Genomic DNA, 26625 nt, shown 5'->3' with positions numbered 1-26625 from the left:
AAATACTTTTAAAATGAGTTGCTTTTCTACCACTTGACCTCTAGTCAGGCTTTGATCTTTGCTTCTGCTACTCTGAAACCTCTTTCTCACTGCACTTCCAGATGGTGTCCATGAGAGTCAGTGTGGCGTCATGGTTAGAGTGCTGGACTAGGACTTGGGAGACCCTGGTTCAAATCCCTACTTGGCCATGAAGCGCACTGGGGGGTCTTGGAACAGTCACTCAGCCTCTCAGCCTAATTTCCTCACAGGGTTGCGAGGATAACATGGGGAGATTTTTGTATGCCACCTTGAGCACCTTAGAGGAAAAGTGGAATATAAATGTAATAATATTAATATTTTTAAGGTGGGTTTCAGTTGTGTTGGGAGTGGCTGTTTGGAATCACAAAAACGTTAATCTGCTTATGACATTCAATTTCAATTTTATGTGAATTTATGTGATTTATGTGAAAATTGTTTAATTTGGTTGTGTACTTTTTATGTTTTATTTATTGCTACTTTTGTTATGTTTATAATTATGTAATTTTTTCATGTTGTAAGCCGCCTTGAGCATGGTTGTTAACTATGGAAAGGTGGCACACAAACAAAATTATGTATATATATGTATGCATGCATTCCTAGCATCATATACTAACAAAACTCAGGTTGCACACACACCTCACACTTAAAAACAGAGGACTTTTTGCAATAAGGAAAGTGACAGGAATAATAATAATAATTTTATTATTTATACCCTGCCCATCTGGCTGGGTTTCCCCAGACACTCTGCTTGATGCAATGGTGTATCATCTCCCTCCAAAGGAATTTGAACAAATGCTCAACAAAAAGCCACCATCATCTAACCTCCACTCCAAACTGTGTGCAAACTAATTGCGGTGAATCCTCAATAAACAGGCCATTTGGAAGCAACCAGTGCCTCTGAACCATGAGCACCATATTTCGCATTTTTATATTGTAAACCTCCCTGTGACCCTCGGATGAAGGGCAGTGTATGAAATTTAATTTTAAAAATAATAAATATTGCAAGGATGGAAAGCCTGACTACAACTCCCATCATCCCTGATCATTTGCTATGTCCGCTGGGGCTGAAGGGAGTTGAAAAACAGGGTGGCCTCTGAGCATATTCTGAGTCTAGAGATTTGTTTTCAGCACCAAAACTGAGCCGAGCAGCTCACTATCCCATTGCAGAAAAGTCTGCTACAAGTTAGTTGTCTTCATTTCAGCAGCATAAATTAGGTGGGGGAAACGTCATTTCCATAGCTGTCAAGTTTCGGATTTGAAAATAAGGGATCAGCAGCCTCACCTATCCCGGGGACGGTCACATGGCAGTGGTGGACGGAGCCAGAAGCAAAAGTGGGCGGCACTGGTGTGAACGGGCGCAGTAGGCTTACTGTATTTTGGAAATGCTGCCTGTGGGCTACGACGCCTGTAAGCGTGGGAAATGGCTCCCACTTGCTTTGAGGCTGCAAGGAGGCGAGGTCTTCCCAGTCCCTGGCCAGCAGGGGGAGGGAGAGGAGCTGCTTCCTTTGAAAAAAAACGGGAAATTCTTCCGGCGAGGTCGCCATCACGGGCAGTCGTGGGTTGCCTCAGCAGCGAGGCAACCCAGTCCAGCCCGGGGGTTGGAGCCCCGCTACCGCTAAGCGGGGCTCCGGTGAGGCGCGGGAAGAGCGTCCTGCGCCTCGGGCTCCCCGGCGGGCCCGCTAGGCTCCGTACCCTTCCCTCGTTCCCCCTGTAAAGGGGGAGTGGGGGTGAAGGGAGCGCGGAGCTGGGCCATTAGGGGAAATGCCCCAACCGGGCGGAAAAGCGGCAAGTAGGTCATTCTATAAAAGGACATTCTATAAAAGATCTCAAAGTAGCTGTCTTAATACAAAGAAATTTCAGAAATAGACTGGAAAGAGAAGTGGCTGAATTGCAACTAATCACCAAACTTAAAACCATGGAGAAACCTGGTTTGAACAAAGACATTGGATTCTTATCTCATTATACATAACAAAGCCATCTTTAGCCATCTCACCCCTTGCCTTTCCCTGCAAGACTAATTGCAGCCGTTTAGAGTCGTCAACAGGTTTTCCACACTTATCAGCCTATCACCCATTCCCACCACCCTTCTGAGTAATACCCCTCCCCACTCCCCCACTATATTTAAGGATCTGGTGACTTCTGTTTCAGTGTATCTGAAGAAGTGTGCATGCACACGAAAGCTCATACCAGGAACAAACTCAGTTGGTCTCTAAGGTGCTACTAGAAAGAATTTTCGATTTTGTTTTAAGAAAATAACGGTCTATGACACTGTTGCTACTGAGATGGTTACAATGTTAAGATTTTTTCATAAGTGAGACTTTATAGATCTCCCTTTGGGGAGGAAGAGGATGGAGAATATTCCTTGTGAAAGCTATGGTCTTTGCGCCCCGGTTTCAGGCAAAATTGCTGCGAAAAGTCTGAGCCGAAGTGGAAAATTACTGCTATAAGATGGAAAACATTGAAATAGAAACTGAAATTTGATACCTATGCCCGTCCTCACCATGTTGGGCTTTGTTTTTGAAATTGTTTTGAACTCTGGACTAACTGATGAACAAAGGATTATTATTCTGAAACTGGAACTGCTTAATCAGAAATTGAAGGTTTTGAGTGGGGATATGAAGAAAAATTTACTTCCCACAGAGGAGACCTTTCAGGTATTCGACACTATGGAAGAGAGCCTTGGCAAAGAGCTGAAGGGGATGATTGAAGACCTGAGAGAGATGGCTTGGCGACTCCCGGAAAAAGAAACGTCCTTCGGTGGTGGCAGCCCGGGGACGGCGAAGAATGCTATATCCAGCCCCCGAGGTGAGAGCTCGGGAGCGAAGGGCAAGAAATTAAGATATCTACAAATAGAAGAAGAATGCAGCATTGAATGGGAGAAGCCGAAAGAAGATGAACAGTGTACCCTGATGTTCGATGCAAGGACTGTTGGGGACTGTGTCTGGTTCTGTGGACGTACAAGAAAAGAGGACAATTTGAGGAGTGGTTCCGGTGTAAGATGGAGAAGGACATTGGATAGAGGGGGGATAGGGTGAAGTGTTAAGTGCAGAATATAAATGGTCTGTTATGGTAATCTGAAATCGGAGGGTTAAGACATTAAGTTTTATTTTATTTTTTAACAAGAAAAGGGATATTTTGAATTTTTTTTTGTTATTAGCAGCAGTTTAAGGGAAAGAAGAATAGCTTAGATCTGATATAAGAATAATTTGTTAAGATATAAAGTTATGTTATCAATTATCATGGATTAAGATGATTGTTTAGATTTGAATTTCTTTTTAAATGAATTCAATTTTTTGAGAGATGAAGTTATTAAAGTAGAATTTGGATTTGGAACCGAAGGAGAGAAGGCAGGGGAAGTCAACTGTAAAGATTCGAAACTAGGAATTTTTTTTTCTTTATGTGTGTAAAAAAGAAGAAGAATCGTGGTTATGTTTGTTTTTGTTTTGTATAAATGTGGGTGGGTGACGGTATTATTTGTTATGGAAAATACCAATAAATTCTTTATAAAAAAAAGAAGAAGAAGAAAAACGGGAAATTAAAGGGATATAAAAAATAAGGGATAGCAGCGGGAAACTGCTTGAAATAAGGGAGATTCCCAGGGAAAACGGGATACTTGACAGCACTGCATTTCGTTGCTACCATTGTGAAGCAACTGGGAGTCAAAACCTTTTGCTGATCTACTACAAATCACCCAGAGATCTATCAGAAGATCTTTATCAGATCTCTATCAACTGGCCTTCTGCCTGACCTGATATACACAACCACCACTTACAACTTTTTGTTGTTCAGTCGTTCAGTCGTGTCCGACTCTTCGTGACCCCATGGACCAGAGCACGCCAGGCACACCTATCTTTCACTGCCTCCCGCAGTTTGGCTAAACTCATGCTAGTCGCTTTGAGAACACTGTCCAACCATCTCATCCTCTGTCGTCCCCTTCTCCTTGTGCCCTCCATCTTTCCCAACATCAGGGTCTTTTCTAGGGAGTCTTCTCATGAGGTGGCCAAAGTATTAGAACCTCAGCTTCAGGATCTGTCCTTCCAGTGAGCACCCACAGCTGATTTCTTTAAGGATGGATAAGTTTGATCTTTTTGAAGTCCATGGGACTCTCAAGAGTTTCCTCCAGCACCATAATTCAAAAGCATCAATTCTTCGGCGATCAGCCTTCTTTATGGTCCAGCTCTCACTTCCATACAGGGAAAACCATAGCTTTAACTACACGGACCTTTGTCGGCAAGGTGATGTCTCTGCTTTTTAAGATGCTGTCTAGGTTTGTCATTGCTTTTCTCCCAAGAAGCAGGCGAATTTCGTGACCGTCTGCTGTCACCATCTGCAGTGATCATGGAGCCCAAGAAAGTAAAATCTCTCACAGCCTTACAACTTTCACCCAACCATTAATGCCAAGATCCGCTTGAGTCAACTCACCATCTCCCTGCTTCCCTCAAATGAAAGTGTTATTAGCCACTTTATTAGGGTTGTAAAGCATTCCTCCCATTTTTAAGGAGCGTTTTAGGGATTACTCAGAGCTGATAAAAAAGCACATCTAATTATTTGACAGCTGGGGAGGACAAACCGACCAGGTGAGCAGGCCAAAACCAGTGAGCAAGAGACTCAGTTGCTACTCTTAGCTTGGCCTTGCCAAGTCAGAGAGATGGGGATGAGTCAGCCATGGCCTGTGAGCGGCAGCTGTGGAGGTTGTTACAAGCCAAAGCGCCACTGAGGCGAGAAAGCAAGCAGTGGGCCCACTTGGCCTTGCTGGCTGCCTCTTCTGCCACACACTGGCTTATCAGTGGATTTGGTTATGCTGAAAATGCACACACATTTAAGTTCAGCGTGATTAAGTGACAGAAGCCAGCAGCTGGCACTGTCTGTGTGTGTGTGTCTCTGTGAGAGAGATCAGTAACAAAATACCCACCATTGCAATGTGGTGTAGAGACAGCACCTTTTTGGGGTGAGATGTACTATATACTCATACCCTCCAACATGTTGCGTCTTAAAACCGGAATGTGCGTCCTGTTGTCTGTGCTCCTGTGCGAGGCACGTGCCCCACATGAGATCACAAGCACCAAAGACATGCTTTTTTCAGGGTCATGCCCTCACAGCAACCAAAAACACGTGTTTGGGGTGCCGCACAAGATCACAGCCCTCCCAAAAGCGCTTATCACGATTGCATATCACAGCGCCCAAAATGGCTGCCATACTCTCACAGGGAGAAATGAGATGTCCCAGTTTTTCAAGGATGTTTGCAGGGTACAGTGGCGTAGGAAGGGCAGGGCATAGGGGGCGCTCTGCCCCGGGTTCCAGGGGAGGGGGGTCACACTCCCCGGCCCCTCCCCCGCCGCCCGGCACCCCGTCCGTGCTTCTTTATGGATGGGGCAGCCCCACGACCCGCCTCTCGCTCACCGCCTTGTGGGGCTGCCCGACCCGCCACTCACTCGCTGACTCGCAGCAGCACTGGCTGGATCCACTACGCATGCCTGGAAATTCCGGGCATGCGCAGTGCATCCGACGCATCGTGATGTCACGATGCACGCGCTCTGGTGCCCCACCCCCAGGGGGGTGCCTCCGCGCCGCTGCCCCGGGGAGCGCGGAGGCTTCCTCCGCCACTGGCAGGGTATGTATACTCAGACACATAAGAACTTAGGAAGAGTACTCCTGGATTAGGCCAAAGGCCCATCTAGTCCAATATCCTGTTCTCACAGAGGCCAACCAGATGTCTGTAGGAAACCCACAAGCAACAGTCCTCTCCCCTCAGGCTGTATTCAGAGGCATACAGTCTCTGGCAGTGGAAGTAGAGCATGCTACCACGGCTAGTAGCCACTGATAGCCTTTTCTTCAATGGATTTGTCTAATCCTCTTTTAAAGCATTCAAGTTGGTGCCATCCGTACTTCTTTGGGGGAGCAAGTTCCAAAGTTTAAGTACAAGGTGCGTGAAAAAGTGCTTAATTTTGTCTGCCCTGAACCTTCCAACCTTTCATCTTCATTGGATGTCCCTGAGTTCTAGAAACACAAGGGGGGGACCTTTTATATCCACATCTCCTCACCATGCATAACTGTATACACCTCCATTGAACAGCACCCCTTGGGAGGGTCCCATGCCAGGCTTCCCACTGTCAGGGGTGGATGGCAGGGTTTGCTCTCGTGGTGATACTGTCACGCAAGCACATCAAAGAGAGCGTGGCAGCCAATCATTTATATGTCAGAAAATGATGGTGTGTACTTGGGGCCATGCATTGCAAGTCCATCTACTACCTCCGTCCTGGAGCTTCTGCAGACAGGAACCACTTCATGGGGAGATGTAGTACAGGCTCCACAATCGACAGGACCTCCCTGTTCTGCACTAGATGTCATGCAGATCATTTAATCTGGGTGCCACTGGAAACATTTGCATCTACTGTGGCTGAATTATATGATTTGTGCTGATCAGCCTCATCACCACTCCTTTCTGCCGTGGATATGATTTTATATTGTGATAACAGAGGAACAAATTCATTCATAACAAAGCAGGGGACAAAACTACAACTATGTGAGGATCAACCCTAGTAGTGGCTAATTCACAACAAATGCTTAAGCACACAATTTCTCCCAAAAAAGTTTGGGACTATGGTTTCCCTCTTTCACAACTACAATTCCCAGCACCCTACAGTTCCCAGAATTCTTCAGGGGAGGTGAAATGCATCAAATTTGCTTCAAACGCATGATGTGGATCTGCCTAATCTACTTAGCCTGGCTCAATCACCCGCATGAGTTTTGTTTCTTAGTCATGTTGGAGCGCGAGAGAATCTTGGGAACCACTTTTTTAAAAATTCTTGTTAAAGAGATACAAAAACAGCAACGTGGTGCCACTCTTACACAAACAGGGCTGCTAAATAGTCATATTATTTAAATAATAATAATATTGTTTTAAACAAAAGTGAAACTAGACCAGCTTGGGTTTCAGCATATCTGCTGAGGCAAGGAGGAAATGATATGGCTTCATAGGGGGACTGAACAGTGAAAGCTGTTCCCTTCCAATCATACAAGCCAAGACTGGTGGCTGCAGCTCAGGACTTTGTAAACTGTCTTTCCTAATGAAGCAGGAGGCAAAAATTCAATAAATATGCACCGTTATTTGATCAGTAGGATTAGTTTATTGAGATGCAAGACACACATTCTTGTTGGCGTCTTAAGTAATGCCGTCTCCTGGATGGTTCAGATCAGTATTGAGCAAAGACTGAAGTTACAAGCAACCCCTCGCAACTCTGCCCATATACAGTGGGACCTCTGGTTACAAACTTAACTCATTCTTGAGGTCCGTTCTTAACCTGAAACCGTTCTTAACCTGAGGCACCACTTTAACCAATGGGGCCTCTCGCTGCCGCCAGTGCATGATTTCTGTTCTCATCCTGGGGCAAAGTTCTTAACCCAAGGTACTACTTCCGGGTTAGCGGAGTCTGTATCCCGAAGTGTTTGTAACCCAAGGTACCACTTTACAGGGCAAGAATACATAGCTGATATAGGGGAGCTGCTCTATTTTCCTAGCTGCCAAGAATCCTGGAATCGTAGTCTGTGACTGGTACAGTTCCCATGATCCTTTGTGGGGGGCATGTGCCTTAAATGCACAGCCACTGGCGCCCTACCCAAGGCCATGTTCAGTTGGCAGCCCTCTTAAAAGTGTCAAAATTGCACTGGATGTTGGATCCTCCCTTAGTGGCAGCTAACCTGGTACAATATTTTGGACACTACGAAATCCCCTATCATGGGGAGACACACAAACATAGCCCAGCGTAGTCATTTGCTCATTTGCCAAATACTAATGGTCACAAATTATTTCACACTTTGTACCCCTTTATCATCTTATAGTTTTTTTTTTAAGTGGGTGGGGAACCTTTATCAGCACAAGTGCTACATTTCCACCTGGGCAACCTTGGGGAGAGGGAAGTACATGCCTACGGTGGGAGGGGCCAAAGCGGGCGGAGCAATGGATGTGGCTACCTTCCATCCACACAAAAGTCAGGTTTCCGAGTACACACCCCTCTCCATCCAGGCAAGCACCGTTTGTGGAAGACACTTCCCAGTCAAAAAGCACTCAATAAGGGTGCAGAATAGGCTTGGGGAGGGAAGCTGCCTGGGAGAGGAGCCCAGGGAAAGAGCGTGTGGCCCAAAGGGCTAGAAAGAAAAGCTGAGGGCTGCCTGCCTTCCCTCGCCAAGGCTGAGCTCCACCCCACCCTCCCATTTTATTCATAGGTGCATCCAAGGCTGTTAGCCATGGACAGCTAATAAGTGAAACTTCCATGTTCTGAACATCAGACATTGGGGGCAAAAACAACATGGGCGGCGGGGGGGGGGGGAGATTGTTGCCTTTCTGGCCTGCTCATGTGCTTCCTGGCTGGCCACTGTTAGAAACAGGATTCTGGATTAAGCAGATTCATGGTCTGATCCAGCAGGGCTGCGTTTACACACTCACATTTACAGCACTGGTTTCTGCATGGGCTTTTTTGTAAAGTGAAATGAGCTGCTAGCCCCCTGCAGACCCATAGGTAAAGGTAAAGGGACCCCTGACCGTTAGGTCCAGTCGCGGCGCTCATCTTGCGTTACTGGCCAAGGGAGCTGGCGTACAGCTTCTGGGTCATGTGGCCAGCATGACTAAGCTGCTTCTGGCGAACCAGAGCAGCGCACAGAAACGCTGTTTACCTTCCCGTTGGAGCGGTACCTATTTATCTACTTGCACTTTGATGTGCTTTCGAACTGCTAGGTTGGCAGGAGCGGGGACCGAGCAACGGGAGCTCACACCGTCGCGGGGATTCGAACCGCCGACCTTCTGATCGGCAAGCCCTAGGCTCTGTGGTTTAACCCACAGCACCACCCATATAAGGTAGCTAAAGCATATTTTGTTTGTAAAATATTACAAGCCATCCTTCAAAAACCACAACTCCAAGCTGTCTAGTGATGTCAGAAGCAATCCCTTCCGAAAGGCCAGCATCCCATCAAAGCTACAGCCTGCACATCTTCCCCTTGTCCGCAGCTGCCTTTTGAAGCCTTTTTGGTCCATCCACGCCCCCACTCCGCCACAGCCTTTAAAAATGGGGAGAAAATTGTATTTCCAGCCATTGGAGCCCATTTGCAAGAAGCTGCTCCCCCTAACCCCACGGGGTGTCACAAGGAAAGGGGAAAGTTCCCAGCGTACCTTCATGGATTCTGGTGGTGTCTTGGGATCTGGGTGCCCTGGATTTGGGGCTGGCATCTCAATGCGCTGCGAAACTGGTGGCAGCCCCTGAGCTGGCCTCCATCTAAAATCCCTCTGCCCGGTTCTTACTGAGAGAGAAGGGAGCTGCAAACTTCCTTGCAGTAAAGAAACCTGAGTGTCTCTTGAGCCTGAGCAGAAACACACCCTCCCTCTTCCCTCCCTCTCTCCCTTCCTTCCTTTCTCCCTCCCTCTCTGAGATTTTTTCCCAGCCTTTTTTCCCTACCCTCCTAATGCAGGGGATGATGACCACCCCCAAACTGCATTTCCTGCTGAAAGTATGAAATCTCGTAGAAAGGGAGGGGGGAGGAGAGGAGGAAAGAGTGGGAAATCAGCTCTTCCAGTTAACAGCTGCTGCAGAAAGCAGCGAGAGTTGATAGCCAGCCGTGGGTCAGTCAGTGTAGCAACGGCCCATATAACGCACAGACAGATGAACCATGCTGATTCCATTAACAGAGCAGAAGGGTCTGGGGGTGGAGGGGGGGCTGACCATGTCTGGAAATCACTCTTTTCTAACTGCTTTATCTCGGGTGGGTGGGTCCGATTGGGCTTATTCAGTGTAGAAGGAAAAGGCACTTCATACATTCTGCAAAGCACTCGGCATTGTTATTACTTTGCTTCCTCATTTCAAGGCTCAACCCTGATTTTTTTTTTTAAGTGGCTTTGGTAGGATCTAAGCTCCAGGTCAATTTAACCCACGTGGGGGGCCAGTTTGGGAGATTTCCTACATGGTTATAATTTAGGACAGGCCTGCTAGCTTCTGAAGCAGATTGGGCCCAAAACACTTTCAAATTGGTGGCAAAATAAACTGGTATATTAGAGGCAATTCATGGGCTGCTGCCAGTGGCGTAGAAAGGTGGGGGCGTTGAGAGCGGCACACCCCCGGTTCCAGCCGGTTCCAGCCTGGGGGGGGTGACACTCGGCGCCACCACTCACACACACACCCCCGCACCTCCCAAGCCGCCGTCCGGCACCACTTCCATGCGGCGACTACTCGCACGGCAACTCTCTACGTGCTGCAGGCTTACGAGTTGCCACACGGACGGGGTGCCACTCGCGCCCTCATCCGGGATGGACTGCGCAAGTGCGGAATCCCGCACGGACTGCGCATGTGCACACTTGTGCAATCCATCCCGGATGCCAGGTGCGAGTAACCGCTGCTCGGACAGGCTGAGGCAGCCTGTCTGTGTGGCTGCTCGTGCCCGGCAGCCCAGATGGACTGCGCTCCGTAGCGCGCATGCGTCATGATGTCACGATGCACGTGCATTACAGGGCGGCACCCCATCCCCGGAGGGTGCCCCCGCGTTTGCCGCTCCAGGCAGCAAAGCGGCTCCGTATGCCACTGGCTGCTGGATGGAGATCTTAGATTTTGGCTAAAATCTGCTGTGACCTGGGAGTCAGCTCTGTTGACCATAGCAGGACTTACTTAGGAACAGGCTTGTTCTCCAGCAAACAAGGACTTTCCCAACTCACTGCTGGACCGGATGACCTTTGTAGTCCCTTCCAACTCTACAGTTGTATGATTCTGTAATTTTATGATTCTACACACCAGTGTTTTCTATGCAATGCTTCCTGCATATGCCCCCATCACTGAGTACAAGGGCTGCAGACTCCATTCAGCATCCTGAGAATCTCCCTCTGTCCCACATCCATTCACTTTTTAAAAATAAAAGTAAGATTGTGGCCCTTACAGCAGCAAAAAAGGGGGGACTTCAAAAGTATATAAACAACACCCATTGAAATTTCAGAAGCTAGGGAGCTGGGGAAGAGAGATTAATTTCTGTTGGTCAGAGGCAAAGCTTCAGTGATCCACGATGAGCAAAAACTGAAGAGGTTGTCCAAAACTAGCAAATAGATGCAATTCTGTCACATCTATACAGGTTGAACAATTTGGTTTTCTGGGCAGTTTGGATAACATTAGTGCAAAAGGATCAGTTTTCAGTACAGAGGGCATACCAAGCCCTTGCTAAAATAAAAATTGCCTGCTTTTGAATTGGACCATGTCATGTCTGGCACTTTTAGCAGCTGCATGAGCTATAGCAATTAGAAAGTGATAATACTGTTCTTCGTGCTTTGAAACAGGAGTGCTGAGCCCCTGGCCCTCTAGATCAGTGTTTTTCAACCTTTTTTGGGCAAAGGCACACTTGTTTCATGAAAAAAATCACGAGGCACACCACCATTAGAAAATGTTAAAAAATTTAACTCTGTGCCTATATTGACTATATATAAAGTAATTCTCTTGAATAGGAATCAAATAAACACAAAGAAAGTATTTTATAATTACTTTATTATGAAATAGTAAGTAAACAGAAATATGAAAAATTATAAAATACTTTATTCAGTGCGCAACCTGGGTCTGTTTGGCTGTTTTTTTTAAATCTTTCAAATTTTTCAATTTTTCCCACGGCACACCAGGCAACATCTCGCGGCACACTAGTGTGCCGCGGAACAGTGGTTGAAAAACACTGCTCTAGATCAGGAGTCAGCAAACTTTTTCAGCAGAGGGCTGGTCCACTGTCCCTCAGACCTTGTGGGGGGCCGGAGTACTATATATTTGGGGGGGGGGAATGAACGAATTCCTTTGCCCCACAAATAACCCAGAGATGCGTTTTAAATAAAAGCACACATTCTACTCATGTAAAAACACGCTGATTCCTGGACCATCCACGGGCCACATTTAGAAGGCGATTGGGCCACATCTGGCCCCTGGGCCTTAGTTTGGGGACCCATGCTCTAGATGTTGTTGGACTACAACTCCCATCAGCCTTAACTAGGACACATACTGGCTAGGGTGGATGGGAGATGTACCGGTAGTTCAGCAATATCTGAGGGCTGCTTTAAAACTTTTACTCTGCCAATGATGACAACCTTATTAATTATTGGGAATCAAGGAGCTCTCAAAGGTAAGAGAACAGCCCATATACTCTCTACTGCCTCCCCTCTCCAAGGCTCTGGTGACCCTATAGGCATGAAGCGGAATGAAAAGGTGATAGGCAACATGCACACATGTCTGAACGGTGACAGGTTGAGGCTTCAGATGGGGAACATAAGAACCTGCCTTTTATTGAATCAGACCAGCTTGGTGTATCTAATGCAATACAGTCTACCAAGAGAGACCATCTTTGCTGTAAGTCCTGCAAGTCTCGTTCCCTGGGTTGCCCATCTGTTTCCACCTGGTTTGGGAGGGAGGGGACCTCACTGACTAGCTGTTGCTAGAGCTAAAGCGGCCAGAGATCAGCTTTGCTGTGAGTCCTGCAAGAACAGCTAACCAGGATGCTTAGAAGCTGCTGGGTGTAGAGGTTTTTGTTGGGGTTAAGATTTAGTTGCGGAAATGCTTAATTTTTGTTGTTATTGATCCAAGGCTGTCCAATGAGTTGTCAGGGCTAAGCAGCTGTTTCTACCCAGGTCTCCCATATGCAAAGCCAAAGCTCACAAGTTCAGCTGTTGAGAACGAATGGTCATGCTTCTCATTTTACATTACCTACAATCACAAATTCCTCTCAAAGAACAGTAGCCAAATAAAAACAAGTAGGACACAAGCAATTGCATATTGAATTGCAACCACTTTTCATGCAGAAGGTCTTAGGTTCAATCTGAGGCCTCTCTAGTTTAGGCTGAGAGAGAAACCCTGTTGGAAATCTGGGAGACCTTCTGGCAGTCCATGTATACAATACTGGGCTGGACACAGTATAATACAGCTTTCTAGGTTCCATTTTTTTTTAAAAAAAAACCAACAACAGTGTTCAGAGAACTGTGGCACATCCATGGAGTATTTTAATGGACCTCACCAGGGTTACCATAGTCTATGAAGGGGCAGAGGAACCAGAGACCAAATTGCAAACATGCGCTGGATTATGGAGAAAGCTAGAGAGTTCCAGAAAAACATCTATTTCTGCTTCATTGACTACGCAAAATTCTACAAGGCAGGCTTAAGCAGTATGTGGACCGAGAACTCCCAGAAGTGCAAGCTGGATTTCGAAGGGGCAGAGGAACCAGAGACCAAATTGCAAACATGCGCTGGATCATGGAGAAAGCTAGAGAGTTCCAGAAAAACATCTACTTCTGCTTCATTGACTACGCAAAAGCATTTGACTGTGTCGACCACAGCAAACTATGGCAAGTTCTTAAAGAAATGGGAGTGCCTGATCACCTCATCTGCCTCCTTAGAAATCTCTATGTGGGACAAGAAGCTACAGTTAGAACTGGATATGGAACAACAGATTGGTTCAAAATTGGGAAAGGAGTACGACAAGGCTGTATATTGTCTCCCTGCTTATTTAACTTATATGCAGAATTCATCATGCGAAAGGCTGGCCTTTCGTGAAAGGCAAAATATGGTCTGAAGCTCAACATCAAAAAAACTAAGATCATGGCCACTAGGCCCATCACCTCCTGGCAAATAGAAGAGGAAGAAATGGAGGCAGGGAGAGATTTTACTTTCTTGGGTTACATGATCACTGCAGATAGTGACAACAGTCATGAAATTAAAAGACGCCTGCTTCTTGGGAGAAAAGCAATGACAAACCTAGACAGCATCTTAAAGAGCAGAGACATCACCTTGCCAACAAAGGTCCGTATATCCAGTTACAGGTAGGTAGCCATGTTGGTCTGCTGTAGTCAAAACAAAATTAAAAATAAAAAAATTCATTCCAGTAGCACTTTAGAGACCAACTAAGTTTGTTTTTGGTATGAGCTTTCATTGTGCATGCACACTTCTTCAAAAGGTCCGGATAGTTAAAGCTATGGTTTTCCCAGCAGTAATGTATGGAAGTGAGAACTGGACCATAAAGAAGACTGATCGCCAAAGAATTGATGCTTTTGAATTATGGTGCTGGAGGAGACTCTTGAGAGTCTCATGGACTGCAAGAAGATCAAACCTATCCATTCTGAAGGAAATCAGCCCTGAGTGCTCACTGGAAGGACAGATCCTGAAGCTGAGGCTCCAATACTTTGGCTACCTCATGAGAAGATAAGACTCCCTGGAAAAGACCCTGATGTTGGGAAAGATGGAGGGCACAAGGAGAAGGGGACGACAGAGGATGAGATGGTTGGACAGTGTTCTCGAAGCTACTAACATGAGTCTGACCAATCTGTGGGAGGCAGTGGAAGACAGGAGTGCCTGGTGTGCTCTGGTCCATGGGGTCACGAAGAGGCGGACACGACTGAACGACTGAACAACAACAACAAAATGTTTGGGGACTTTGGTGCTGACATAAGGAAAATTTCTCCTGCTGCACAATGAGTAATTGCACACTGAACAGCTTCCCTTGTACTAACATGGAGCCTCCCAAGGCAGCTTAAAAGCAGCCTCCCTGTGGTATTCTGTAGCCTGAAAACCAGCCTTGAGCAATGCTCTTGGTGTGTTTTTTTAAAAAGTAGCAGAAGTCCTGGTTGGGCCCATTAAAATTCCACAAAACTGAAAGGTTTTACAGCATACGGTAAGGCCTCCCCCAAATAATCACCGGTGCACAGCCTCAGCAGCTTTTAATCAGAACCTGGATTTAGCTAACTTCTAAAACACCACCTCCAAAGAATCCTGGGAACTGAAGTTTATTAAGGATGATGGGAACTGTAGCACTATGAGGGGCGATCTGCAGCTCTTGGTGTGAGTGTGTAGGTGCTCTGAATGCACTTTAAATATTTGGTGTACACAGCCTGGTGTCTAACAGGTCTCTCTCTCCTGTCTGCTCCATTTGTATTTGTGAATGAAAAAGTCCTTTCCCACCCATCTGCTATCTACCTGCATTGAATTCTCTGCCGCCTCCACAGATGTGGACCCTTCAGTGCTGTACTACCAGTGCAACATGCCTAGTGCTTACTAGGACTCCCAAGTGGCCTTTCCAATCCTCAGCCTGGCCTCTTGTCCTCAGGGAAAGGAAGTGCTGATAGCACTCGGGAGACCCACACCCTTTTCCTCCCCAGGGCTCCAGCCCTTGGCAGAGTCCTCCCCTCCTTTCCTGAATCCTTAGTCCAGAACCAGCTGAACCAGGAAGCTGAAGGCCTGAGCACCGTCAGGAAGGAGAAGGCTAAGCAAGTCTTGTCAACAATTGTTCCCAACTGCAGGGCTCAAGAGAAAGCTGCCTCTGGCCTTGCTCATCTTGTTAATGTTATATGCTCATATACTGTGTTCTTATAGCAACCAGCATGCCAGCTCAATTTTTTTGCTTTTAAAGGGACATCAGGACTTCGTTTGGACCAGGGAATGGTTCTAGGGACCGCTTTCAGTTTCAGCACCATGGCTCAATATGGATGGACAGAAGTGTTTCTGAGTGGGGAGAGTGCTCTTGCGCTCAGCTCCTGCTTGTGGGTTTCCCATTGGGGCATCTGCTTGGCCACTGTGAGAACTGGACTGGATGCTGGACTAGATGGGCCACTGGCCGGATCCAGCAGGGCTCTTCTTAGGAGTGGGTGAAGAGTGCTCTCTTTTCAACATCAGTCAATAACTACTGGAAGTATTCATTCACATTGGGGCTTGCTGATAGACTGGAGTGCTGAGTTTTTCCTCCCCTTCTTCCTATACCTGTAGCATTGCCACCTGATAGAAAGAACAAGCAAGCGCAGCCTGCTCTTGTGCCTGTAACAGCATCCTGATCTGCAGACATTAGACAAGGAGGCTTTTCATAGCACAAAGGTAAACAAAGATGTTATGCTGCTGTTTCTCTTGTTTAGAAACAAAATCCGGCTCATTTTAGCTGTGTGATGTTGGCTTTCTAATCTGCTTTCAAATCACTTGGAGGGGATTAGTTATTATATAAATATAGTGGTGGGGGGGGGTTAACTACCTTCTGCTGATAAAGAAATAGGAGCAAGGGAGGGTTTGTTTAACATAGTTACAGGGCTCCTCTCTCTCATAGTGTGGGTTATGAACTGGATTAAAAACTTCCCCTATGTTTAACAAGGTCTTCAAAAAGAAATAGAAATTGTGTGTCAAGGAAAGACAATTACTGAAGCCTGCATGATTTTGTGGCATAAGCACATTTGCAGGCACTTGATTGCTTTGAATAATTAGTCATGCAGAGGTGCAATGAGCTACACATGGCCCTTAAGCCTTACCCTGACCACTGAAAATGTTAATAATCTTCTACTGCTGCTGCTCTGCCTTCAGGTTTCACTACAAATTTATGACAAATTCAATAAGGACCAGAAACTTTTTTCATTTAAAATCAAACTAGATTCCCAAGATGCTGAATTTTGTTCCCAGTGCCAATTTCTGGTGTGGATATTCTACAATTCCATTATGATGCATGAAAAAGCCCAAATCATGTGTCCATACCAGTGGTGGCAAACCTATGGCACGCGCACCAGAGAGGGCACTCAGAGTCCTCTCTTTGGGCATGCGCGCCATCGCCCCAGCAGGGGGTGGAGAAGGAGGAGGAGGAGAGGAGGGCCCGCATGTGCCGTCCAAAGCCTGCAGAACCAGGGCCTGGCGAGCGAGCGAGGGGCTGAGCAGGCATTGACTTTTGAAGCGCCAGGGCCTCCCGCCAGTCTGTTTTTCCTACTCGGGAGTAAGCCGCCTTGAGTTCAGCAGGGCTGAACTCCCAGGTCAGTAAGCATATAAAGACAGCAACCTAAGACGGGGCTGCTGGGTTTACATGTTTGCTGGGCTTTCCCATAGAAGCCAACAGAGAAATTCATTCCGTGGAGGCTGCGATCAAACGGCAGCTGAAGAAACGGCAAATAATAATAATAATAATAATAATAATAATAATAATAATAATAATAATAATAATAATAATACATTATTTAAAGCCTGTCCATCTGGCTGGGTTTATTTATTTATATTTATTTGTATGTGCGCATGCAGACAATCATTTTTATCGCGTATAAAAAATTGGAAGGGGTTGAAGGAAGGCGCTTGTTCTTTCTATCAGGTGGCAATAGTACAGGTATAGGAAGGAGGGGAGGAAAAACTCAGCACTCCAGTCTATCTGGAAGCCCCAATGTGAATGAATACTCCCAGTAGTTATTGACTGATGTTGAAAAGAAAGCCCTCCATTGTACACTAGTGGCCAAAATTGTGGAACCTTCTGGAAAAAATGTATTTCCGAGGTTTGATGGCTCATAACACCACTTTGTTTTGGAGTAATACCAGTGCTTTTTCTAGGGGGACGCATACCCCTAAACATTTTGCGAATTTAACGGGAGAAGAAATTCACTATATTTATTTTTCCCAATTTGAACTGTATTTATTTTCCCCCAGTGGTGATATTCTTGAGTCAAAATGAGAGTACCCCTAAACATTTTTTTAGAAAAAAAAGCTCTGAGTTATACCATAAAATTATATATCAATGGAAAGATAATTGAATGAAGAATGTAATGCAATAACTTTTATGAAGGATTATTTATTACAACAGCAGTCCTAAAGAAGAAACGTGAAACACACAGAAAAAAAATGAGATATACAGGTTAAATTGCCATGTTGGCACTTTGCGATGAATAAGTGGGTTTTGGGTTGCAGTTTGGGCACTTGGTCTCTAAAAGGTTCGCCATCACTGGTCTATACCATGATGGTAATACAGTAAATGCCATGTTTTTGCTACATTCTCCTAGGTAAAGAGTACAGTACAGTACTCTCTTCATTTGCTTATAACAGAAAGAATATTGCCCCTTCTTCACAAACTCCCCTCTCAAATATCAGTGTATATTGAGTCTATTCATCTCTATTAACCTCTAGTGTTTCACATGGCCAAAAGGGTAGGCAGGGAATCCTCTCACAGCTTCTGTGGAGAGATCATGAATGCCTTTGTGGAAATCAGAGCCCGCCACCTTCTGGCCAGGTACCAAACTGCACTGGGAATAAATGATGCTGGAACAGAACGCTTTTTTCGTGCTAGCTGTCTGCTCTGGAATACCTATCATTTGTCCAACTCAGTTATTATCCAGATGACAATACTACCAGACTGCTGCATTGCACAGTATTTGCCACCCAGCTTTGTAGCCATTTCTGCAATAGCTTTGGAGTGGCAAAGCATTATTGGTCTAGGCAGTGGGGGGGGGGCAGCGGAAGTGATGGAAGGTCATTAGTAGTAGGTGGTGTCTGGGGTTGCACCCTTCCCTTACAGCTGGAGTCAGCTTCTTTAAAAAATAAGATGCAGTGATATCATGTTGGTTTTGCACTAAAACATGGGAGCACAAATATACAGACAGCTCTCCCACTTTCTACTCTCCAGTCTTGGGCACTGAGAATAGAAAGTCTTAGAACACCATCATCAGTGTAATGTATTGTTACAAAGGCTACATGCCACCCCCCCCCAAAAAAAAAAATACCTGCCAAACAGTAGCTAGATTCCAGGGTGTTTGTGCCACACGCTAACCCAGCGTCATGTTTCCATTGGGACTTCCGTGACTTTCAGAAGTATGGTTTATTAACACATATTTACAACCTGGGTGCAGATGGAGGGAGTGCAGAGTTTACAGCATTCACATCTCAAGGGGGGCTTGTCCTTCACAGCAGCTCAGCATTGCACTGAGAGACTTTCTAAGTGCCATCTCTGTTCCTCTGCCCCAGCTTGTCTCCAGCCAGCCTTTATGGCTGGAGTTCTCCCCACTTCCCCCCTTCTGTCTGCTCGCCCTCCTTCTCCCCACTATTCCAAGGTAACAATTTTTCTGTAACCAAGTCATCGCTAGCATAACCTGGCAATCTCCATTGGCACAGACCCCAGGATTTCCTTGTGATGGGCCATCATCACCTTTGGTCATGCTTAATGACTTCTATCCCAGGCAAGGCCTTGGAAAAGAACCTTTGCCTGTATCTTCCAGTGGATTTGAATAATAGAATCATAGAGTTGGAAGGGACCCTGAGGACCATCTAGTCCAACCCCCCTGCAATGCAGGATTATGCAGCTGTCTCTTATGGGGATCAAAACTGCCACCTTGGCATTATCAGCCCCACACTCTAACCAACTGAGCATGTGGCCTGGCATCTTTCCTCCAATATTCCCAATATTATCTAAATTCCACCATTTATTAAATTCTCACATTCACAGACTCTAGCAGTTATGGGGGCTTGTGTATCCCCAAACTCTGCTATCCCAGATCTGTAACAGTATGCATTGCCAACTAAATATCTGGCATGTGGCCCCTTTTAAGAGAAACAGCTATGACCCAGGAGGCCAGTTCCTGGAGAGCAGACTCAGGGGTATCCTCCATCTAGAGGAGTTAGTTACTGCTATGTGCAGGTTCCCACATCCAGAATGAAGTTTGATTGGCCATAAACTCAGCTTGCATTGCACAAGCAGCAAATGACAGTACAGTGGCAAACAGGGATAAAAACCACAGCACCACACACAGCTGCCACAAACCACAAGAGGCACTGTAAGTAACTGCCAAACACTGTTACAAACATTCACAGATCTCAAGCCACTAACCAGTCCCTGCAAAATCATCAGCCTCTCAATCTTGACCTGCCAGCCTTCCCCATTTGGCCCATGAGGCCATTTAGGCAAGCTATGCCCAACCACCTGATGTCATACATGCTAAGTGCAGAGCATGGCCCAAAGGGCAGAGGTTCTCCAAAGCCCACTTGAGCAACTTCCAAGGCACCCTGCAATCTGCCAGGAGCCCTTCAAGTGCTGCACAAAGCAGGAGCTCAGGACTAAGCAAGATTATGCCCTGCCCCGGTATTGACAGATGTGAAGGGATAGTGATCCTGTTTCTTTAATTTTATCATTTTCCATTTTAAATCAAGCAAAAAAGATATTATTTTACATCAGATTTCAATAACCCATTTTGACCTCCCTTCCCCCTTTCCCTTCTCCCCCCCTTTGCCATCTAATTGCTTATATTAGTAATACTGTATCTTTACTGCATTTCCTAATTTAAGCCTAATGCTTTTGAATTATGGTGCTGGAGGAGACTCTTGAGAGTCCCATGGACTGCAAGAAGATCAAACCTATCCATTCTCAAAGAAATCAGCCCTGAGTACTCACTAGAAGGACAGATCCTGAAGTTGAGGCTCCAGTACTTTGGCCACCTCATGAGAAGAGAAGACTCCCTGGAAAAGACCCTGATGTTGGGAAAGATGGAGGGCACAAGGAGAAGGGGACGACAGAGGATGAGATGGTTGGACAGTGTTCTCGAAGCTACTAACATGAGTTTGGCCAAACTGCGAGAGGCAGTGAAGGATAGGCGTGCCTGGCGTGCTCTGGTCCATGGGGTCACAAAGAGTCGGACACTACTGAACGACTGAACAACAACAACAACAACAACAAATTAGTTGTCCCATATATTCAAAATTGGTTTTTATCTCACTGATAGTGATTCTGTTTGGTCTAGGGACACATGAGTCTTTTGCACCTGAACCCACTGCCAAGTGTGCTGGTGCTTTGAAGTCCCAAAATTGGGACTTCAAAGCACCAAATCCCCTGGCATTATTTGTGACATCATATGATTGACAGGTGAGTGGACTCACCCACCTGTCAAATTTGGCCTTTAAGGCAGATCCTGATAAATATTTGTCACTGTGGAACCAAAAAGATTCCCTGTTCCTAGAGCATCACATTCAAAAAGCTGGAGAGAGAATATTGCCTGTCATTAGCTCCCACTGATGAAACACCAGCTATTCATCCTGTAGTGTTAACAAGCTATCTGGTCAGCAACAGGACTGAGCAGTTAATTTGAAATGTTGAACTGTTTCTGTCTGAGAAGACCTGATACATGCCACTATTTTGCAGGAAGGATTCAAGCACAAACCAGAACTTTAGGATTGTGCATTTTAAGTGGGTTAAAGTGTCCTGTCTCTCTAGCGCAACAAATTGACTTTTTAAAAGAATGACTTTTTGAGGCTTAGAAAGTGATACAGAAATGCATTGAAAAGTTTGGAATGTATGGATTATTAATGGGAAGATGTATAAATGCCCCATAAGCAAATCAGGATGAATGCTCACAGTCATATAATTGGCTCATAAACAAATCAGAACAAATGCTCAATAAAGACTGGATACTGTCGAACCACAGTGTTAACCAACGGACCATTGGGTTCCCACCACTCACATTTGGGCCTAAGGCAAACCTACTGCTGGGTGTGGTTATAGAGTGGAAGGGGAAATCTGCCTTCAAGTGCATTCTTAAAGAGAGAGGAGAGCATAGATTCTGTGGGGTCGGCTAGCTATGGGGGCACTTCAAAAGATCAAGAGCCCCAATGTTCTCTGCTTGTTACCCTTCCCAGTTAATCTTTGGTGGTGGACGAAGAAGATTTTAATCCACATTTGAATTGACTCTTACCCACAGAGCTCTAAAGTTAATCCTTAAACCACAACCTTTTACTAAATGCACACAGTCTGGTGATGGGGATGCTGCTGGCTGCTGAAGGGTTAACACAGCTATTTGGGTGAATGGAGAGTTAACCTCTGGCTGTTCCCTTGTGATAGGAGGAGGAGGAGGAAGGGGGGATATTTTGGCAGCTTCCAACTGTCTTGCATAGACGTCTCATAGCCCTGTGTGATTCCAGGACCCCCCAAGCAGACAATGGCTCATAGGGGCTTGGGGCGGTCACTTATTTCTTTCCCAGGCCTCTTAACGTGAAAGGGGAAGGGGGGGAAATAAGTGGGGTGGGAGTGGAAACTGCACTGCAGGAACTATGAACAAGTTCCAGTTGCTGGGGGTTACAGTTGTGGGTTTCCCGTAGCCATCTGGTTGGCCCCTGCGATAGCAGGATGCTGGACTTAGAATCATAGAATTGTTGAGTTGGGATCATGAGGATCATGTAGTCCAACCCCCTGCAATGCAGGAATCTTTCACCCAATGCCTGACCTGAGATCAAGAGCCTCATATTCTACTGACTGAGCTATTCCTTTGGTCTGATCTGGTGGTGCTTGTCTTACTGCCCTGCTCCAGATGACCTGTTCATTCAGCATTCATCCTGATTTGCTTATGCAAAGTGTACATGGTGGTTGGAATCTGCCTGGTCTCCACTGAACATTTGTTCTGCTTTCTTTCTAGCAGCAGTTATATGAAAATCAACGTTAGTTCTGCATTCACCCTGATTTGCTTGTGAGGCCTTTACACATCTTCCCATTAGTCATTTGTTCATCCCACACTTTGCAAACCAATGGGGAAATGCAATTGTTATAAGACTCTAAGGTCTCAAATATATAAATTAAATGTTCATAAATTTACAAGGCAACCACATAGATAAGTATGTAAACCACGTGTCTGAAATAGTCCATGAGAGCAATCCTGAAACCATTTTGACTCTCCCAAATTGACCTCAAATGTTTCTCTGCAAGGAGGAAGGAAATGGGAAATCCTCTCCATTGTCTCTTTGCTCAAATCCTGTCTTAAGGGTGTAAAGGTAAAGGGACCCCTGACCATTAGGTCCAGTCATGTCCGACTCTGGGGTTGCGGCGCTCATCTCGCGTTACTGGCCGAGGGAGCCGACGTACAGCTTCAGGGTCATGTGGCCAGCATGACTAAGCCGCTTCTGGCGAACCAGAGCAGCGCATGGAAATACCGTTTACCTTCCTGCCAGAGCGGTACCTATTTATCTACTTGCACTTTGACGTGCTTTCGAACTGCTAGGTGGGCAGGAGCTGGGGATTCGAACCGCCGACCTTCTGATCAGCAAGCCCTAGGCTCTGTGGTTTAACCCACAGTGCCACCCACGTCCCTAAGGGTGTATTTGTGTTTGAATAGAGTGAGCCTGTGACCTGGATTCAGGAACTAAGTATTTAGCATCTCAAAGGGAATGGCTAGGCTGCCCAGGTGGTGCAATCAGTGACCATTGTCAGGTATTTTTATGATAGCACTGCGAGGCCACTTAGGCCATTGGAAGAGGGAGATCCAGTATGGTTTGAGTCAACAGAAGGGTGGTCCCCAGCGGTAGTCACAAGAAAGTGTGATCAGCCACGTACATACCGGGTAGTCACTTCATCAGGACGGGTGTATAGGCGTAACAGGCGAAGAATAAGGCCTAGGAGTGTACAAACTGAGGAGAGAAGAGGTAGACTGATTGAGAATAGTAAAGAAAGGCAAAGAGATAATGGAGAAGGAATTGGGAGAATACCTGATGCGCAAATAGATGCAAGGCAACCCAGGTATGTGACCTCATATGGCAGGTGTGTGTATATGCCTCAAAGATATATGTCATGACCTTGGTTTTAATATGTCTGTTTATCATTGTAATTTTAATATGTCTGTTTATCATTGTAATTTTGATTTGTTTTAATTTCTGTGTAAAAGGGAGATGTGATGTATGTATCTTTAAGTGGGGAATGAGTGGAGAATCTCATTGTGCACACCTGTATCCCATTAGCTGGGATACAGGTATTTAAGCTGTACTCTATTCCCCTCCCCAGGACTCTCTCTTTACTCCCTCTCATCCTCCTTGTGGTGCAATGTCGCTGCTTTGTGTATTTGTTTAATAAACTATTGCTGCTGCCCAGTGAAGACTACTCCTCCTCATTGCCGAGGTCCAGAGTTTCCCTGGACCTCCCCACTTAAAGATACATACATCACACTGACAAAACAGGATTTATGTTGTAGACTGCCTCCTGTGATGTATTTCTGCTGTAGCCTACCTCCTTCTGTGATGTATGTATGATGTTTTTAGGGGTGGTCTTGAGCTACAGGGTGGGCAATTTTGAAAGTCTATATAAGGGCTTGCACACCATTGCTCTGGGTTCCTCCTCCCTCTGGCATGTGGTGAGTGAGGACCCTGTTGCAACAGTTGAATAAAGATCAAGCTTACTAGCTGCTTTGCTTCTCAATATTCTCTGGTTGGCCTCTGTTATTTTCTCCAACCGATAGGGACTCTATACGGCTTAAGGACTCTATACGGCTCTTGGATACCCCATAAGGGAAAAGGAGCAGGTTTTTTCTACATCACATTGAAAACTGCAAAAAGTCAAGTTTGTTTTGAAATAAGAAAGTTCATTTGTTGTGCAAAGGCAAGTGTTAATCTTGCTTTAAATGCAGAAACCTAAATTTCCAGTATGCACTTGGCTCCTTCATGTAAAACAGGATCAGTCTGGAGCCACCCATACACTGCGTAAAGGTAAAGGGACCCCTGACCGTTAGGTCCATGTAGAAGTTACCATTTACTTTGGCTCTAGTGCACTTACACCACTGGTGTTTGAAGCCATATCAATCCTGTGGTTTCTTGAGAAATACTCCTGTTTGATACGCTTTCCCTCAAACCAGCTTCCATCCGGTCAGGGGCACCTGAGACAGAGTGCACTAACCCAGCCCTCACTGCTGCCACCATCAGGCAGGGGCACAATGCAGAGGGTGCTGTTCACCATCTGTGCCCTGTCCCTGCCTGGCTTGCAAGCACCCGCCCACCCATCAGTGGCAGAAACTGGGTGAGTACAGAGGGAGCCCCTGGTGTTGACAGGCAGGCACTAGCCAGGCAGGAGTGGGGGCAGGGCGGGCATGGAGGGTGCTCTTCACCCTCTGTGCCCCTCTCCTGCCCTGCATGTGAGCCCTTGCCCATCAGCTGGTGGCCAGGCGCTTGTATGCCATTGCGGGGGCAAGGGTGGGAGCACAGAGGGTGAAGAGCACCCTCTGCACTCATCAAGCCCCTGCCATTGCTGGGGCGCAGAGGTTGCTTTTCACCCTCCGCACCCTGCCCCCGCCAAGCATATGGGCATCTGCCTGTCAGCTGGCAGGCAGGAGTGGGGCAGGTGCTGTTCGGACCTCTGCGCTCACCCAGCACCCATCAGCTGATGGGTGGGTGCTCGGGTGCACATGGTTAGTGCCCCCCAAGATTCTGCATCTGGGGCCACCCCCCCCCCCCCCCGCGGTGACACCACTGTATCCAGTTCGGAAATGGAAGCCACAGTTAGGCTGAGGTGTGTACATTTGAGACAGTCATTGCACATGTGCAGCCACCACCACCCCTTCCTGGACTGTACAGCAACATAAGAATGAGATGTGAAACACAGCAGGGGAAGGGGATGAACATGATGTGTTTCAAATCACTGATGTGTACATGACTGGCCTGGAGGGACTGCTTATTCTGGAAGGGAAAATTGCTAGGTAGGAAATGCTGATGAAGATATATACAAATACAGTGGTACCTCAAGTTACAAACGCCTCAGGTTACAAACTCCGCTAACCTGGAAGAGTTACCTTAAGTTGAGAACTTTGCCCCAGGATGAGAACGGAAATGGTGCGTTGGAGGCGCAGCGGCAGCAAGAGGACCCATTAGCGAAAGCACGCCTCTAGCTAAGGACAGTTTCAGGTTAAGAACGGACCTCCAGAACAAATTAAGTTCGTAACTAGAGGTCCCACTGCAACAAAGTTCTGCCCACCCGCAATAAAATGCTACCTCCTCCTTCGCAATACTGAGCTGGTGCGTATGCTGTGATGACATGCCTTTTTTCACCTCTTTGTAGCTTACTGGCAGCTGTTTAGTGGCACAGCTCCCGCTCGAGGCTTTGGCTCCCTGCTAAAAAAAGCTCAAGAACTTAGGGTTGTCCATCAAAAAAAAAGTGGGAGTTCCTGCACCTCTTTTCTAGGAAAAAAATAAAAAGCACTGCATGCCAGACACATGCTTTAAACAGCAAAAATGGGTCTGATGGGGCCTCTCTCCACCCCTGTGCGTCTCATCCTGGCAAGAGGACAATATTTTGGCTACGCCTATAAAATTCTGTCCAGAAGAGGGAGATTAAACTCTCTGGAGAGGGAGAATTGGAGTGGTTTGGTTGCACTGTCAGTATCATTTATGTTTGGTTCGTTGGGCTGATTGACTGGCACAATTGAGAGATTTTTGCTTTCTGTTTTTTAAAAGGAGGCTTTCTTAGGGAACTTTAATCTGTGCTATCCCTTGAAGGAAAAGGGAGGGAAGGAAGGTAGGTATGAGAACAGTCAGGGGTTTAGGGATGACAGGTATCCACACCCAAAAAGAGGGTATTTTTAATATATAAAAAAGAAGGGCAAGGAAGTGGCAGGGACACATGGAGGCAATGTAAGTTTTGGGGGGTTCTTTGTAGGTGCTTCCAGACGACCTGTTTATTGAGTATTCATCCTGATTTATTTGTGGACAGCTTGGATGACTTTGCTTCAAAGCAAGTGTTGCCACACCCTTTCCACTTCAGTTTCCCTGTCGCTTTCTGTTAAAAGTCCAGTTTTGTGGGGAAGTGGTTGAATCTCACCTGAAAACAGAGGTGACGTGAAGCACCCTTTGTCTCCTCCTACCTCACAGAAGCATGATTCCTGATGTGGCCACACCATAGATATATATAAAGGCATTATAATACCATCCATTTTTTAAACTCATTCCCTAACAATCCCCAACAATGCATTTGCCTCCCCCCACCACCACATAAGGCGTTGACTTATCCATTGGGCTATTTATCATGAACAGATCTCCTGCCTGTTTAGATCTTGCCAGGTCAGCAAACCTTGTTCAACAATCAGCATAACAAGCCACTTTGCTCCGCCTGTTC

General features: G+C 46.3%; 1 protein-coding gene across 2 annotated transcripts in view; it reads right to left on the bottom strand.

Annotated features, from left to right (window-relative positions):
- TNS2 (tensin 2) overlaps nucleotides 1–26625 on the bottom strand; it is a 132205-nt gene that overhangs the window by 91407 nt on the left and 14173 nt on the right. Inside the window, exon 1 of one of the 2 annotated variants that reach the window (XM_033137047.1) lies at nucleotides 9182–9391. The exons of the other annotated variant lie outside the window; for it this stretch is intronic. Within the exon in view, the coding sequence (XP_032992938.1) occupies nucleotides 9182–9238 (57 nt within the window). The 5' untranslated portion in view covers nucleotides 9239–9391. Of the gene's footprint in view, nucleotides 1–9181; nucleotides 9392–26625 lie in introns of those variants that run through there. 2 annotated transcript variants of the gene reach the window in all.

This window comes from Lacerta agilis, chromosome 2 (genome assembly GCF_009819535.1).
Source record: "Lacerta agilis isolate rLacAgi1 chromosome 2, rLacAgi1.pri, whole genome shotgun sequence".
NCBI classification, from domain to species: Eukaryota; Metazoa; Chordata; class Lepidosauria; order Squamata; family Lacertidae; genus Lacerta; species Lacerta agilis.
The sequence above is the reverse complement of the archived record's forward strand: the minus strand, read 5'-3'. Positions and strand labels throughout refer to the sequence as shown.